Raw genomic sequence first — 16956 nt, forward strand, 5'->3', positions numbered from 1 at the left:
AATTATAGAATATGAAAGAAAGAAACTTAGAAAAAACTGATAGGAAATACTTGAGTTCGCAAGTAACCCTAAGGTAATACTTGAGTTCGCAAGCAATCCTAGTCAAAATCAGCCCAAAACAGTGAGCAACCCAGCAGTTTTACAACAACTCCGCAGCAGGAAATGCACCCAAACAGAGAAAAATAAGGAAAAGAAACAAGGTTTCCACTAGTAGATGCAAGAAAACAAAGAAAGATACAACGTTCTTCGATTCGAGAGGAAGAACAACTCTCCACAAGTCTTTAGCAAACCCTAGAGCCCAAACACACAATGAGTCTCAAACAGAGCCCTACATGGGGTCCTGGTTGGGTACCCATTGGGTACCCACGCTCTACGCTGGCGGGCTTTGCCCACCCACACCCACCTATGGTGACTTTCCTGATGTCATACCCACCCACACCCACCCACTTTCCACGCTTATTGAATGCAGTCTGCCATAGATTAATGGCCTTGAGATTTTTTTCCATTTTCTCTGACTGCAAACTTTCAAGCCACATGTCAAAATTTATCATGGTTATGACGCAGTTCAGTGTTGCACATTGCGTAGTAAGGATTATTATAATATACTGCATGTATATGATAATTAGTAATATAAACCGGTTGTCCTTTGATGTTGAGTACCCACCCATACCCACCCACGATACCATGAGTGTACCCATACCCACCCATGCCCATTGGGTATGGGTGGGTTCATGGGTGGGTATGGGTATGGGTACCTAATACAGGGCTCTGGTCTCAAACTTTTCATTCAAATTCAAGATGCCCTCTTTCCCCCCCAAAACCCCTAATTAAAGCAAAAGGATTAATTAGAATTCCCTAAGCAGCCCCTCAATTCAAAAATTCCCTCCTAAAGTTTATTTCAATCAAAGCTTGGGCCCACAAGGGCTGCCGTCCTCCCCCTTCCTTCCCTGGATCCCACCCAGCTTGGGCCGCCTGGAATAAGTCTGGACCGGTCCAGGCCAGACCGGTCCAGTCGGCATATCAAAAACCTATTACAAATTGAATATAATCCAATAATGGATTTAACTACAATGTATGACCAGTACAAGCTAACGTTAAAATCAATGCGTTACCCATTACAGTTTTGCTTAGAAGTTTGTGGAGCACAAACAGGATGCACATAAGAGATCTTTTTTATAAAGTGATAATAAAGCTAAACGCTTAAGTTTAAAATAATCATTCTAGTGATAAAGGATACTTAAATTGGCAAACATTACAAAGCACGTATTAACAATCACAAGAACGTAAATGTAGCAGAAATATCTACGAATGCATCCCATGAGATCTTAGAAAGTTAATTGATTAAAACTCCAATAATTTGGATGAGATGCAGCATTAGTTGCGGAATAATAGGCAATCGTGACTTTCTACTTTGGCAATATAAAAAATCCATCTCAGAAGATTTTAGCCAAAAATGATAGGGCTCTACATGCCAAGAGGATATTTCATCAGCAAGTACCTTCCAAACTGTATCGCTTATAGCAGTGCCAGCCAAGCAAGGATGATGTGCACAAAAAATAAGCATAGAATATGTCCCAGAACTAGCTATCACTGCAGGTGCAATCAGTAGCAAGCACTTCACCAACACTTCGGCAGATGGAACAACTGCTATATGAGAATCTAGTCGACTTTCTGTATCACTATATAGCAAAATAGTTAGTGTGTTAGTCAGAAAATTGTGAGAGCAAACAAATGGATTACAGCGCGATAACCAGTCATAGAGTTGTGGTCACGGTAATTAAAATGCAAGATAACAAATAATCCCAGTCTTTCAAGGTGATATAGCAAGAAAAAAAAAATCTGATTCTTTTATAGTAAAATGATAACACAGAAGAGTAAAAATAAATTACCTTAACTTCATAGCTGAAATTCTATCACTAACTACTGGAAACCAATTTCTATATTGAAGTAATAGCTCCCCTGCTAATTTCGTTGACGATGAAATAATCTTTCTTGTGGCATCATAAGCAACTTTGCGGACATCCCAGCATGGATGACAAATAAAATGAAGCAGTAGCTGCGCCACATAAGAGAATACACAGGATAAAAAAAGTAAAACTCAAATTTATTCGTCCAAAGAAATTTAAAGTAAAAAAAGAAAGGAGTTATTAACCTGTAGAAAGTCTTTGACAGATAAAAATTCCAACGATCTGCGTACAAAGTAAATTTTATCAGTCTTCTGCATTAAGTATCAAAAACCCTACAAACGAAGCCAATTGTCAGGTACAAACAAAAAAAGAATTATGAGACATTAATTTAAATGCTCATATACAACCAAAACTGTCAAGATACCTATACTGATGTTCCACAAGCAACACTTCAAGAACATCTATACATGTAACACAATCTTCATTAGAGAGTTTAGCAACCTATTAGCAAAAAATATAAAAATTGAATATTAGAACTTCTCAAACAACTGCTACCGAGGCTATAATCTAATTAACAAATTTATCTATATCAATGTAATATCCCAAAAATTTGAGAAGTAAAAAATCCCAAATGCAATATACCCCAGTTTTCATACATCTTGGAATTTATAAAAAAAATATTTCTATAAAATTCTATAGATTGTCACAATCATTTATATAAAAGAAAATTCAAGTATATAAGCATAAATGAATTAATTTAATCTCAAATAAATATTTCCAAACTTAAATTTTTAATAATACTGTCCATACCATTAATGTGCTATAACTGGGGCAGTGAATACAAAAAATCCCCTTAAAGTGACATTGTTAGGTAAAGTGCAGAAATTGTCGGCATAAATTGAAATTTCAGCACTATGGAACCAAAAATATAGAAGAATATTATGGCAAATCACTAAATAGCTTTTAGATTGAAGAAATACGGAAGAAGATAAACAAGATACGATGAATCTTCTATTGGAAAGGAAGATCCGGCTCTCCAAATCTCTAGACGCCACTATAGCCCACGCAAGAACTACGAACCGGAAAAATTCAGCAAAAACCAGAGATAAAAAACTAACCCTAGCCACCAAAACATACTTAAGCATACAATAATTATGTGAATCCCAAAATAGATCCTTCTATTTGAATTTTCCCTCCTAAATCCCACCCCCCTCTATGGGGACATCGGAGCTTAGAAAGTTTATCAGAGACGTGGCCGCCGATCTATGGCCACGATCACACCGATGTATTTTTAAGTTGGCTTATGTATTTGTCTTTTATTTATATGTTTGTATTTGCTTTAGTTGTTTTCCCCTTTTACCCCTTACTTAAAGGTGGTCATGTGTAAGCCCAAAGGGCATCGCCGTCTTTTATTTTGAGTCCTTTGTTTGAGGCTATATATGGCCATAATGTTCTCTTTTGATGGTTAATGAATGATTGATCAAATTTTTCTGCATTGTGAGTTCTTGCGAAAGCTTGAGAGAGTTGAGAGAGAAAACCGTTGGAGAGGGAATCGTATCACCCGCCAACCTTGGAAGAGTCTGGGCTCGCGGCTAGTTCTACTTATCTCGTCTTTCCTCCCTTTCTCCAGCCCAACCCGCCGTCCAACCTCCCATTTCAAGCCACCAGCCCTCCCACACTCCAAGCCACCGACCACCTCCCCAAAAGCCCCTCCCCGACCGCTAATAGCCCCACCCTTTTCCTGCCAGCTAGCACCCAAAGCCCCACCCCACCTGACCCACTTTTCCCCATCCCCCACTCATAGTCCGGTCATCAAACTGCCGGCCTCCCTTGCTCCTCTTGCTCCCAAATTGGAAAGCCTCCTTATTACTTTCCTTTTGCATACGTTCTCTCTTGGGAAGTTAATAATTTCAGTCATTCTAAATTTGAATTTGAAACATTTCCTAAAATAAGATTCTATTTTAGGGAAGTTCCCAAAATCAAATTCAAAACTAATTTGATTTAGTTTGGAAATTAATTCTCATATCCTAATTAGAGAATCCCAAAGAGGAAAGCATTAAACCATACTTAATTCCCCCAATCCCCTCCCCTATGCCGTTAGCCTCATCATGGACTTCCCATGGAATTATTTCCTTAAGTCTAGCTTCCCTCTTATAAATAATTCAAACCTCCTCTCCCTCTCTCTTAGCCGACCCACCCCTTCCTAAGTACACCCTCATCCTTTCCCAAATTAAAAGTATTAATTAGGAAAGTAATTGATTGACTTTCCCTCCATCTTCTTCTCCTAAAAGTTGAACCTAATCCTTTCTCCTCACCCCCACCCTTGGCAGGTCGCATCTCTCCCTCTGGAACTTACAAGATAAACTCCTCCCTCTCAATAGGAGTCTTCAAGGAAAGCAACAACGATCATTGCCAACCCTTCAACACTTCAAAACCAATGAATGGCCGATCCTTAACTTGATTTCGGAATCGCTTACAACAAGCAAGGGAACATCAACATTCTCCACTCCACCTTCTTCGACTTTAACCCGGGAACCGACAACTCCGTCGAAGAATGCGTGGACCGCATCATCTTTATACTTTCCGAAGCCGTCGAAGAACTTGCCAACATTTAGTGGCAAATTGTTTCCAAACCTCGACAAGGGTGAACTTCTTCCCTATTCATTTATCTTCCTAATCAGCTAACCTTGTAGGTGGTGATTTAATCACAAGGGTTTGTGCTTCGCTCTCTGCCTCTGCTTAGTAAACGTAAGATTTGAGTTTACTTCTATGTTGCTTATCTCAACATTAGATTAGGATTTTACTGAATAGCTACTTGATTTGCATTTTGTTGGATTTCTAAATTAATTGGGTAGTTCATGTTCCTAGCTTGTGATTTGGCCTAAGCGTAATTACCCCTCATTCATTTTCTATCGTCGCTTAGTGGCTAGTGGTTTAAATTATCATTTGCTCTTATCTAAAAAGTGCAATTTCTTATCGCATTCATATAAAGCATACCTAGTCCTGCATCCCCCTCCCCCCCCCCCCCAAAAAAAAAAAAACCCTCCCCAAAAAAAAAAAACCCACTAATTAAGCTTGTGGACCCCAATAGGATTGGGTCATCAATGATGGGCGCTGAACTTCCTTGTTCCGCCCCTTGTAGACCAGGACCGGCCCCAAGACTGGTCTATCAATACTCCCCTCCCAAAGAACCACATTTTCCTCAAGGTAGAAGGAGAAAAACTAATGCTTTACCATCTCATACAACTCCTATGTGGCATCATGGTCATGTCAGTTCTTCCACTTAATCAGCACTTCCTTGGGCTCTCCTTCTCCCTTTCATCCCTTGAAGCTCCGGGGTTCCAAAATTACATCTAGATCCTCTATCAGCGGCCTTGGTAATTTTGAACTAGCTGCATGATCCCCCACAACTCTCCTCAAGTGTGATTGATGCAGACATCCAACCGTCCATGCCTATCCGAGGAAGAGCTGAAGATCGACAGCCGTCATTGTCCCACTTTATCTTAAATTTTATTTGTAATTTTCATTTTTATTATGAATTTTTCGTTTTTATCCTCACTTAAGAGGGTCGTCCTATGTAAGTCCTAGGGGCATGTGTCTTGTTTTAATGTCTTAGGCCTATGCAAAAAGACCCTTGCTTGTGTAATGGAATGATAGAGTTTTAATAAAAAAAAATTGTTCTGCACTTTTGTTCTTTGGGAGGACGTTATGGGAATCCCTAGGAAGGAATTGTGATTTCCACCAGCTGCATGATGGGTCCGGGCTCGTGGCTTGAAGTCCCTTGGTGAAGGGCATCGCAACATCCGTCAGCCGCAGGAAGCGTCCGGGCTCACGGTTTTATCTTTCTTGTGTTTCTCCTTGTATTTCTTTCCCTATAACTACATTTCTCCTTCTCCCTCTTCCTCCCTAGCCACCGGCCTAAGTTTCTACCACCCACAAAGCCGACGGCCACACCACCACTATCCTAATAATTTCCTTCCTAATTAAGGCCCTAATTAAGGAGAAAATTAATTCATCTCTTCCCTCCCTTCTTTTCGTATTTGAATTTCAAATTCAAATCCATTAATTAAGGGAAATATGAGATTGAATTTTAGCACTTTAATTTTTATTACCCCCCTCTCTCACCTCCTCCCTAATTAATTCCTCTCCATTAAGGCCCACAATCAACTCCAATCACCCCTATTAACTGTTGGCCTCCATCCCTCATCAAATCCCAATTAATCCCTCTCCAATTAAGGTGATTTGAAATTCAAATTTTCCCTCCACTTCCCCCTTTTGAAATCTGATATTAAATTCAGATTTTAAGTTTTTCAATTGAACCCCCCCCCCCCCCCCCCCAACAATCTCCATTCTACATCAATGATACATAGAACATGGGGTGTATGGAAGCGGTTGAGGGTAACTTCAAGCAATAGGCCACTGCTCCAATCCTCTCCAACATCTCATAAAGGCCAAAGTACCTCGGGGCTAGCTTTTTCATTCCTTCTGTTGGCTACTATCATCTGTCTGTAGGGTCAGAGCTTTAAGAATACCCTATCCCCAATGGCAAACTGGATGTCCTTCTTATGCACATCCACTTGCTTCTTCATAAATTGTTTAGCCTTAGCAGGTATCTTTTTAACTCCTCCAGCACCTATCCCTTTCCTCCGAGTACTGCGCTAATGAAGATAAAGGTGTGCGGCTCTGCCAAAATGTACCAAATGTGGAGGTTGTCTCCCATACAACACTTTGAAAGGAGTCATCTGAGAGGCTGAGTGGTACGAAGTGTTGCACTAGTATTATGCCAATGCCAACCACTTGGTCCATACCCTAGGTGTTTCTGAAGCAAAACACCGTAGGCATCTCTCTAAGCTCCTATTCACTACTTTCTGCCCGTCTATCTAGGGGTCGTAAGCAGTGCTCCTCTTCAACACAGTCTTCTGTAACCTGAACAGTTCCCTCCAAAAAGACTGAGGAACGCCTTATCTCTGTGAGATATTATAGACGTTGGTATCCCATGTAGCATAAACACCTCCCTGATGAATGCGGCTGCTATTATCACTGTCATGTAAAGATGTCATAAGGGGATGAAGTGAGCGTACTAGCTTAATCTATCAACTACCACCAGAATCACAGTAAACCCTTCTGATCGAGGAAACCCAATCAATAAAGTCTATGGTGACCTCCTCCCACACCCTGTTAGGTAGAGCTAGGGGTTGAAGTAACCCCACAGGAGCCATGGCAAGGTACTTGTTCTGCTGGCACACCTCTCATCTAGACACCGTCTCTTCCACCTCCTTGTGCATCCCCTTGGAATACAGCTTCGTTGCTAGTATCTTGTATGTCTTCCATATACTAGAGTGACCTCAAATAGCGCTCCCGTGGAACTCTTGCGACAACTGTGGGATATAAACTGAGGTCCTAAGCATCACAAACCTACACTGGTACAACAATCTGTTCCCCTCTTCAGAGTAGGGGTGTCAATTTCGGGTCACGGGTCGGGTTCGGGTCAAACCCGAAACTAATGTTTAAAATTGCGTATTCGGGTATTGAGGCATTTTTCATTCGTGGGGGGAGGCGTAAGCCTTAAGGCGTTTTGAGGCGTAAGCCTCAAAATCAAAAGATTGCGTAAACATAAAATGATAAATTTTTATATACTAATTAGTGAATAATATAAAATATAAAAAAGCATAAGATATGAAGTGAAATGAATTAAAGATACTCTTCGCCTTGGACATTCTTACCTCTTTCTTCTCTCAGCAAGTTCGATGCCATTGTATCCTTTTTCTCAAGCAAAGAAATGCAACTTTATGAGCTTTTATTTAAAAGTTTGTAAGTGTCATTTTTGTAAGAGTCTTTTATAATATTAAAGTTTATTGTTTGTAGTATAAGCCGTATTTTGTCTAGTTTTTTGGGAATTTTGTGTCATTTCTATTTCCTAGAAAACTTTTATTTTTGCTTGCAAAAATTTGGGGTTTTTCCAAATTTTTGTATGCATCAATTTGGTATCAGAGCCTAAGTTAGAATTTTCCTAGGTTGTTTGTTTCTTCCTTTCATTTAAAATTAAAAAAAAATGGAAAAGAAAGTAAAATCCGTCAGCAAGCCGAAGTTCTGATTCATGTGGAAGATCTACCATCCGAATTGCTTCATTTAACTCCTAAAGGAATTTATTGAATTCGATCTCATCAGGAGATGAAATTTTTCAACTGGAGGAGAATTGATGTAGGCATGGGAGGGGGGTCAAAACATTTTGAATTATAAATTTGGAAAGCTTCTAAGTCCTCTACTAGAATCAGCTCATTAATGTCTAGTAGAGAGCCTTTTTTAGCTCATAAATTGAGGTTCATTCCCCCCATTTGCTATCACTTTAGTTCCCCCACCTAGCTCTCCTTCTCATGGCTGATTCCTCCCACATTTATTGTATGTTCCAGTTCCCTGCTTGGTTGTTGGTCCGGTTCCTGTGCAGCCCCTTCGATTTCCTCCCTGGTTGCTATTTCTCGTGGTTGTTCCCTGTTCCTTCCCGTGGTTGCTGTTATCCGGTTCCTATTATGCCTTTTCAGCTGTTGTTCTAAATTTAATGCAGGCTTTTTAATTGGTTTAAAGGAAGGTTTTGGGTGGCTGTTTAGCTGCCCCTTTATCCTATATATATGTGATGTTTTGGCAAATAAAAGGATGATATATGCCTTATTTTTGGACATAAAAACCTGAGGATTTTTTGGAACAAGTTGAGAGCTTGTTCCACTTCTTCTTCTTATACTTCTTGGGAAGGCTTGCGAGCTTCTCCACTCTTCGTCTTAGACTTTTTACCTCTTCCTTGTCTCCGTAAGTTCAACGCCAATGTATCCTTCTTCTCAAGCAAGGAAATGCAACTTTAGGAGCTTTTATTTAAAAGTTTGTAAGCGTCGTTTTTGTAAGAGTCTTTTATAATATTAAAGTTTGTTGTTTGTCGTATAAGTCGTATTTTGTCTAATTTTTTGGGAATTTTGTGTCATTTATATTTCCTATGAAGCTTTTGTTTTTGCTTGCAAAAAGTTGGGATTTTTCCAAATTTTTGCATGCATCATTTTGCGACCCAAAAAATTGAAACGTTATTTAGAATTTTTACAACCAAAAATATCACACTAATTAGTAGACAATCTTTCTTTATTACAGTAAATGAATTTTAATGCAAAAAAGGACCAGATGATACTTCATAAGGCACTCCTTGAAGGATTTGTGCACCGAAAATTCATGCCATATTTTAAGAAACCTAATAGTTTGCAGAATCTTTATTTATCATATTTTGACAAATAAAAAACAAAAGCTTAAATTGCACTAATCAAAATTGCATAATAGGGGCTTTGCAATTCATTCCCTTTTATTTATTAGCAAACAGCCATTAACTGGCAAAATCAAAAGAGGCATACCTGTGGGAAAGGAATTAATGCCGACTCATTTTGAGCAAGAAATTGCCAAAGCTTCTCCTTGAGCACAATCTCCTCTAATAATTTATTTTTCTTGTTATGAGTGTCCAGATTAATGCAAATTACAGATAAAAACATTAACTCCAACAAATGGAGAGGATAGTAAAAGAGCACCTGCTTTGGTATCTATAAAAGCGATTTTTGCAACAGAAAAAAGTGCATAAATTCCATCCAATCTCTGAGATGCTTTTGTGAAGCCAATCTTAACTATCTGGACAAGTGACTCCAACAATGGAACAACCTGAAAAAGTTACATATTGCATGCCATGCATAAGAACAATTAACATCTTGTAAGCGATGGTTTTGGATCAAAGGTACTTGTTAAGGTGACATAAGAAATTCCCACACCTTTGTTAAGGAGTCAGAATTCTTGCATATAATTCGCAAACATTTAAGATGCCCCTTCCTCAGAATTTCCTTCTCCTTTATGCCGGCAGTGAGAAAAGAGATAACATTTGGCTGGACGGTGTCAGCAGATCTTGAAGCCCAGGAACCCAAAGCAGACAAGATTGCAAGCTTCACCTCATCACTCCCTACAATGGAGAATTCTCAGAAGTTTTGAAACCAAAAAAGTATTTCAAAATTAAAGTAGCAGAAAGGATAAAAAATAAAAGCTGTAGAGAAAAAGAATATAACGCTTCACCATCCCCCTTGTAACAAGACAAAAGAAAAGCTGAGACAATAGGAGCAAGCTTATTGAGTGTTTTCCCACTAGGTGCCTTTGACAGTTCTTCCAAAGCATTTATCATTCCAATTCTCTGATGAGGCAGTGCTAGTTTTCCCTCAGAACCTGTTCGATCTAGACTAGTAAGTTCGAAATCATGTGTCCGGTAACAAATGTTTGAAATTTTATCAAAATAACCAAAATGAATAAAACTTCATATCAAGCAGGCATTAAATGTTCATAAATAATGCACCAAAAGTGGACCTTCAATGATTGATTTAACAGCATTGAAGATGGAGGGTAGGACATCTGGATCACTGGACATTTGACTCAAACAGGCTACAATAGCCAAAGCTTTGGTCCTCCTTTCATCATCAGCATGCCGAACTTGTGGCAGCACCACTGAAAGGAATTCAATCACATACTTGCTCATATCCAAATTGACATGGAGTAAAAGATCTCCAATCGATTCCATTATGATCTCTGGGTTTCGTTTCAACATCTTGATTAATGATGGAAAAACAAGGATATGAAAATCTTCATGTTCTATATGCATGAAAAGAGGTTGAAAAGCATCAGCAAGAGCGTGAGATGGCTTGTCCTTTGCATTCAAAACAGCTTTCACATATAGCTCGAGAAAATTCGGCTGAATGAGGGCAAAACATGAGAAGACAATGTAAATAAGAATATCATATGTGCACATATGAAAAACAGTAAGCACGAGAGAAACTTAATTTTCAGGAAAATAAAGGAAATAAACAACTTAAGCTAAACAAAGAAAAAAGAAAGTGAGCATGACAAATTCTACCTTGTATTTCTCAAAAAATGAGTTGCCGATTGAAAATTCAAGCAAAATTCTTATAAGATCAGAGCTATCCTTTGGGGAGATTCTTGAGCCATTCAGCTCCTCCATGTACATCTCATATATATATGGAGCCTGTAAAGAGCATGTATAAAACATCAATGTGAGTCTAAATTGAGTAAGACTACAAGATTTACATAAAACATCAAATTCAGGGCTTTATCAATAAAACCTACCTCAGAAAAAATATGGAAAAACAATTTCCTACAAGCCCGGCGTCTTCGGTGGGCTCCATGCATAAGAATTTGACATAAGAATGCTTGTGCAGTAGTAAGTCTCAAAAAGCCACCCTTAGACAAAGATGTGAACTGGCTCCATCTCACGAGAAGGCATGACCACTTCAATAGTTTTAAACATCCTATTGAACAATCGCTCTTCAAATGCTTTTCCATAGATTGAACAAGGACAGCAGCAAAGCACTTCATGAAGGCTTCACTACTCAAAGCTTTAATAATCAAATCATCCACAGCCTTCCTTGATGGCCGGTCATCATATATTAACAATGTTTGAAAAACTAACCCCACCAATGGTTCCACAACATCAGATGATAGCTCTAGAAAAAAAAACCCAAAACAGAGATAATTTTATAACATAGCTTGGTTTCAAAAAAATAACCAAACAATAATACTTGAATAGAAACTAAAGCATTCATGATCACAGTAACCGAATCCACACAACTAAAAAGAAGATAACGTAAGGATTACCACCATCCAAATGCCACGCCAAACATGAATAGATTAAGATAGTAACGCAAACCTATAGACATGGTCAGTAACCATGTATCCAGAGTAGCAAAAAAACCGATATCCACTAAAATGTTGATGAAAATGCCATACATGCGCACGATCAAACAAAAAAATTTTACAATGCCAACTAAAAGCAGAACTGGTTCTCATGGAACAAACAATAACGCTAGTTAGAGTCTGATAGAATGCTGAAAATCAAACATCATCAACTTTGCATTCAAGTGGATAATCTTTGAGCAAATTCACGGCATAAATGAACTAAAAGTCATAAGTAAAGAGTCAAATTGTTCAAATAGTTAAAAATACTTCGGATAACCCAAAACAAATGTGCTGAAGCTAGTAATCCCTAGAAGGTAGGAGGTAAAGGTTTAATGTCATTTATTGCGGTCCACAATACATTCTGTTGTTAGCATATCCCCTTGAGGGCAAACCCCTTTGGCCTGGCATTGCCAATTAACTATAAGCCTGCATACTTTGTGCAAAGTGTATTAGAGCAGTGAGACTATGTTGCCAGTTTGATATTAGGATCTAACAGCATCTCTAGGCCCGTAACCCATTGGACAAAGAAATTTAAGCTGATATGTTAGTACCAACGGAAAGTCAAGCAAATAAAACTTTGAGGAACTCATCAATCTATTTGTCAGTTGATTGCGACCATTCCATCACGAGCATATTAAAACTGTAGCAAAAGAGTGATGTGAATTCAAATAGGTGTTAGACACATCTCAAATGATAAAACTCCAAATCATGCAATGTCATACAGCTTATATGCGCTACATTCACAATTAGGTTGGCATGATTTGGTATCCTAAGCTGCACTAAACTGAGGAACCAAGAACAGCAACCATAGTTTCATACAGCAACAACATCAACATCAAGCCTTTATCCCACTACGTGGGGTCGGCTACATGAATCCTTTTTCTTCATTGTGTCCTATTAAAAGTCAAATTCTCGTTTAAATCTAATAAAGAAAGGTCATTCGTAATATTTTCTAACCAAGTCTTTTTAGGTCTACCCCTACCTTTCTTAACATAAGTCAAATCTAATACCTCTACTCTCCTAACCAGGTCATAAAAGGCCGCAGTTTTATGTGACCAAACCATCTAAGGCGACTCTCTCTAATCTTATCTTCTACTGGAGCTACTCCAACCTTTTCACGTATATGCTCATTTCGTATCCTATCTCTAAGGGTAAAGCCACTCATCCACCTAAGCATCATAAAATATTTAATTAGTAAAATTGCAGATAAAGAATTTTTTCCAGTGAGGCGCAACAATGGCCCAATCATAAATCCTTAAACATTTAAGTCCTTGAAACTTTGCAACCACGAAAATAAACTGATGGGTGCTACTAGATTCAAGCAAGACACTTGGATTAATTCTGGATGTTAGTACCTGCTCTAGTAGAAGGGATAAAGTATCTTGAGCTCTCGCTGTTGGATGATAGGCTTTGATGGTATTATTGCTTCACACCGGAATGCAAGAGAAAAGGGGTTTCCCAAGTTGTGGTCGGTCATTAGTTTTGTAGGCACATAGGATGGATGCCACCCCATCCAACCAATTGCCTCAGCATTTAATGACTCTTCAATTGGATAGGATAAGGATAACTTCATTCATGGCTTCCGCCTGACTGTTGATCTGGGGATGGTTATGGAGGCAAACTTCAAGTTTATGTTGTTATTGGAACAGAAGTAAGTAAAAATGAAATGTCATCTAATCCATCTAGTCTCAAGTGAAAGTTAAGGTTCCGTCATTAAAAAATGGAGAGAAAATAGCAACATCCTAGGGCTATCTAGATGAAGAAGTGGCTCATATACGAAGTCTATGTCTAGGTTAACGATCCTAAAGTAGATCTTAGACTATATGTAGACACACAAGGCCATAATATATTGTGGGCATCAACAAGACCAGTGTAAAACCCAAATTTGACCAGGCATGTGCCGCTTTTAGTTCAATTCAAAGATATCCTAAAATCCCAACTTTCACGAAATTCAACAATTTTAATGTCATTGTGTTCAGCTTACCTGATGGAGCAATTTGACATATAAAATTATATGTCAAATTACAAAGGATTGGAAGATACGGAATTAAATATCATTTGCATTTTTTTCACAAGTTATAAAATCCATTACGGCACTAATTAAAAAAATTACTGCAAATGAGGCAATGGAGTTAACTGGTGGCTTGCATGCTTTGGTTTGGAGGAGGCTACTTAAGAGAAATTGCTTTGCCTTGAGTGAATTTACTTCATTCACTTATCCTCAAACCGAACTATCTGTTTTACGTCTCTCACGGGCTGTATGGAATCGGGACTACTAGAGCTAACGAGGTGGTCGGGAAGGTGCTAGAGTAGGGGGGCTCGAATTATCAGTTAGGATGGGTTGTGTGTGGTGTTGGCCATGTTTGGGTGCTAGCTAGTGGGATTAGACTAGCATGTTGGAGTAGGGAGGGGGCAGAGTGGGATGTGTGAGTAGGGGTGAAGTTTGTCGTGGGGTGAATTTAAGAGTTAGGAAGAGTTGGCAATTTTGTAGGGGTGAATTTAGGGAGTTGGAATAGAAAAGAAGAAAAGCAGGGAAGGCATGAAGAAAATAAAGGATGATAAGATAAAAAGGTAAGAAGTTTAATTTGCGCCTATGGGTAGTTTGTGCATGTAACATTTCAAATCTCACAGTGTTCAATTATTGATTAGGATATTTGTAGTGCGAGGGGAATTGATGCCTATAGTTGTGTATTTGATCTGAGAATTAGAAGGTATGATTATTGTGAATCGATTTGGTCATATGATAGCAAATTGTACAAAATTTAGCCATTTTAAGGTTGTTGTAGTGCCCTGCATGCGCCTATCTGGATAGCTTCCACTTACGATTGAAGGATTTAATGACTTTTTGGAATATTCTGGATCTTAATGAATTGTGAATTGTAATGTAAAATGATTTGTGGTTTTTCCTCTTATTTTGATATGCGCCAACTGTTAGGAGTGAGATTGGCATGGGGCATAACAACCAAAAAATGATAGATTACTTGTCTACAACCAATATGAACTCACATGCTAGATCACTACCCCTACTTGAGCAATAGACTATGTGTGTTTTCAATTTACAATTTACATAAATCTAACCTATAAGTGAGTGATGTGTGGCTTTAGGACTCTACTCGTCATCTCAATAAACCTAAGTAATATCAATCACAGAACATCAAATATCATATAACAACCAACGTGAAGCAATACTACGTACTATAAAGCAGTAGCAAACATATAGAAGATAGACTGTAAAACTCTAATCATTTTTCTAAGATTTTATATCCTGGGTTCCCTGCAAGCACATAATAACATCATAGATCTGCTTCATGTGTATGTAGATGCATAGTGAACTACACTTCTCAAAAATTGAAACGCCGCAATAAAAGCTATAATCCCGCTACCCTAACAAAAGTGAAATAATGCCACAAATTTGCACCCCTTTGAACAAAAATATCAACTCATAGAACTAAAAAGAAGGCCAAAGAATCAACTTGTGCAGACCACGCTAAAAGCTGTTTAACTGAATCAAGCCAACCACCATTCAACATTTTGACAAATCCAAAAGCTCGAGGATGAGTATAAGGAAATCACGACACCTTTGATCTCCAGTAGTGGCAGCAGTTTCTCGCGAAATATGTGAATCCGCTGCTTAGTAGAAGCAGTCGATACCACCTCAGCGGCTGCTCGGAGAACATCCATCGGCTGCGCCATTGGCAAAGAGCAGTTGTGAGGAGAAAACAACAAATTTACGATGACTTCGAGCCGTTTTCCTCTCCTGCAAAACCCTAGGGCCGTTGGTGTCGAATGTCGATTGGATCACCCGTGGCGAAACTCGAGAAGCTCTCCGGGAAATGTACACTTAGGGCGATGAACAGATATAAATGGCGGCTAATACAGAACGCACTCTTCTTGCATGAAAGGCTAATCAGGTTATAAATATATTGATTTTTTGTGAAGTAATCGTTGCACTAAATACTCATTTTTATAGTATGTATTTTTTTAATTTATAAATGTATATATATATAAGTAACTTTGAATATTTTTTAAATAATAGTTAAATCTAAAATATGTTTTAGCCATATATAATGACATTTCATGTACGATGAAAATAACGCCTTTATCATTAAAGGGCTCATTCTATATATTTAACTCAAATATGATTAGTAAATTACTAAGTCTTAATTAATAAATATTAATTAGGTTCAATTATGAAAAACATTTGCTGAATTTAATATGATTTGGAGTTGGCTCAGATGAGTATTCAGTCTTCTTTGGAAGCACGGATTCAAGAAGCCCAGAAGTCAGATTCTGATTATTCGAAGTTGATTGCTCAGATTGGATCTGGTAAGACTCCTGAACTTCGAATTTCTGATTCTGGTGTTATTTTCTGTAAGAACAGGTTGTGGGTACCTGTGTTTGGAGACTTGAGGCAGGAGATTCTGTACGAATCTCATCATTCTGGCTATACTGTTCATCCAGGCAGTGGTAAGATGTACGCTGATATGAAGCTTTTGTTTTGGTGGCCTGGGATGAAGAAGGATGTGGCAGAGTTTGTGTCGAGATGCGAAGCCTGTCAGTTGGTGAAGGCAGAGCATCAGCGACCAGGTGGACTGTTGCAGTCGTTGCCTATCCCTGAGTGGAAATGGGAGGAGGTAACGATGGATTTTGCGATGGGTTTTCCTCGATCACGACAAGGACATGATGCCATTTGGGTGGTTGTAGATCGATTGACGAAGTCAGCCCATTTTCTTCCGATCAGACAGACGGATTCAGTTGATCGCTTGGCACAGATTTATGTGAAGGAAATAGTCAGATTGCACGGTGTGCCTCGTGTGATCGTATCTGATCGAGATGGACGCTTTACTTCCAGACTTTGGAAAGGCATTCAGCAAGGCTTGGGTACGAAACTGCATTTCAGTACAGCCTTTCATCCTCAGACCGACGGACAGTCTGAGAGGACGATTCAGGTACTGGAAGATCTGTTGAGGCTTTGTGTTCTGGACTTTAGCGGAAGTTGGGAGGATCATATTCCGCTGATTGAGTTTGCCTATAACAACAGTTTTCAGTCCAGTATCGGTATGGCACCGTACGAGGCTTTGTATGGCAGGAAGTGTCGTACTCCTTTGACTCTGACGGAGGTCGGAGATAGACAGGCTTTGGGGGCCACTTTTGCTGATGAAACTGCTCAGAAGATCAATTTGATAAGAGAAAGATTGAAAGCCGCTCAAGATCGTCAGCAGAAGTATTACAATCAGAAGCACAGATTTGTTGAGTTTCAGGTCGGTGACTTTGTGTATGTCAAAGTCAGCCCGAT

At 38.9% G+C, this 16956-nt stretch overlaps 1 protein-coding gene across 1 annotated transcript in view; it reads right to left on the minus strand.

Moving 5' to 3' along the window:
* LOC110092167 (protein ILITYHIA) overlaps window positions 1-15558 on the minus strand; it is a 144098-nt gene extending 128540 nt beyond the window's left edge. The window contains exons 1-12 of the mRNA XM_028695700.1: window positions 15239-15558; window positions 11052-11428; window positions 10822-10950; window positions 10278-10659; window positions 9993-10139; window positions 9698-9882; window positions 9464-9590; window positions 9293-9366; window positions 2332-2408; window positions 2153-2189; window positions 1890-2056; window positions 1499-1679 (exon numbers count right to left, since the gene is read on the minus strand). Of these exons, the coding sequence (XP_028551533.1) occupies window positions 1499-1679; window positions 1890-2056; window positions 2153-2189; window positions 2332-2408; window positions 9293-9366; window positions 9464-9590; window positions 9698-9882; window positions 9993-10139; window positions 10278-10659; window positions 10822-10950; window positions 11052-11428; window positions 15239-15353 (1998 nt within the window). The 5' untranslated portion in view covers window positions 15354-15558. The remainder of the gene's footprint in view (window positions 1-1498; window positions 1680-1889; window positions 2057-2152; window positions 2190-2331; window positions 2409-9292; window positions 9367-9463; window positions 9591-9697; window positions 9883-9992; window positions 10140-10277; window positions 10660-10821; window positions 10951-11051; window positions 11429-15238) is intronic.
* Between the last annotated feature and the right edge of the window lie 1398 nt (window positions 15559-16956).

This window comes from Dendrobium catenatum, unplaced genomic scaffold (genome assembly GCF_001605985.2).
Source record: "Dendrobium catenatum unplaced genomic scaffold, ASM160598v2 fragScaff_scaffold_665, whole genome shotgun sequence".
NCBI classification, from domain to species: Eukaryota; Viridiplantae; Streptophyta; class Magnoliopsida; order Asparagales; family Orchidaceae; genus Dendrobium; species Dendrobium catenatum.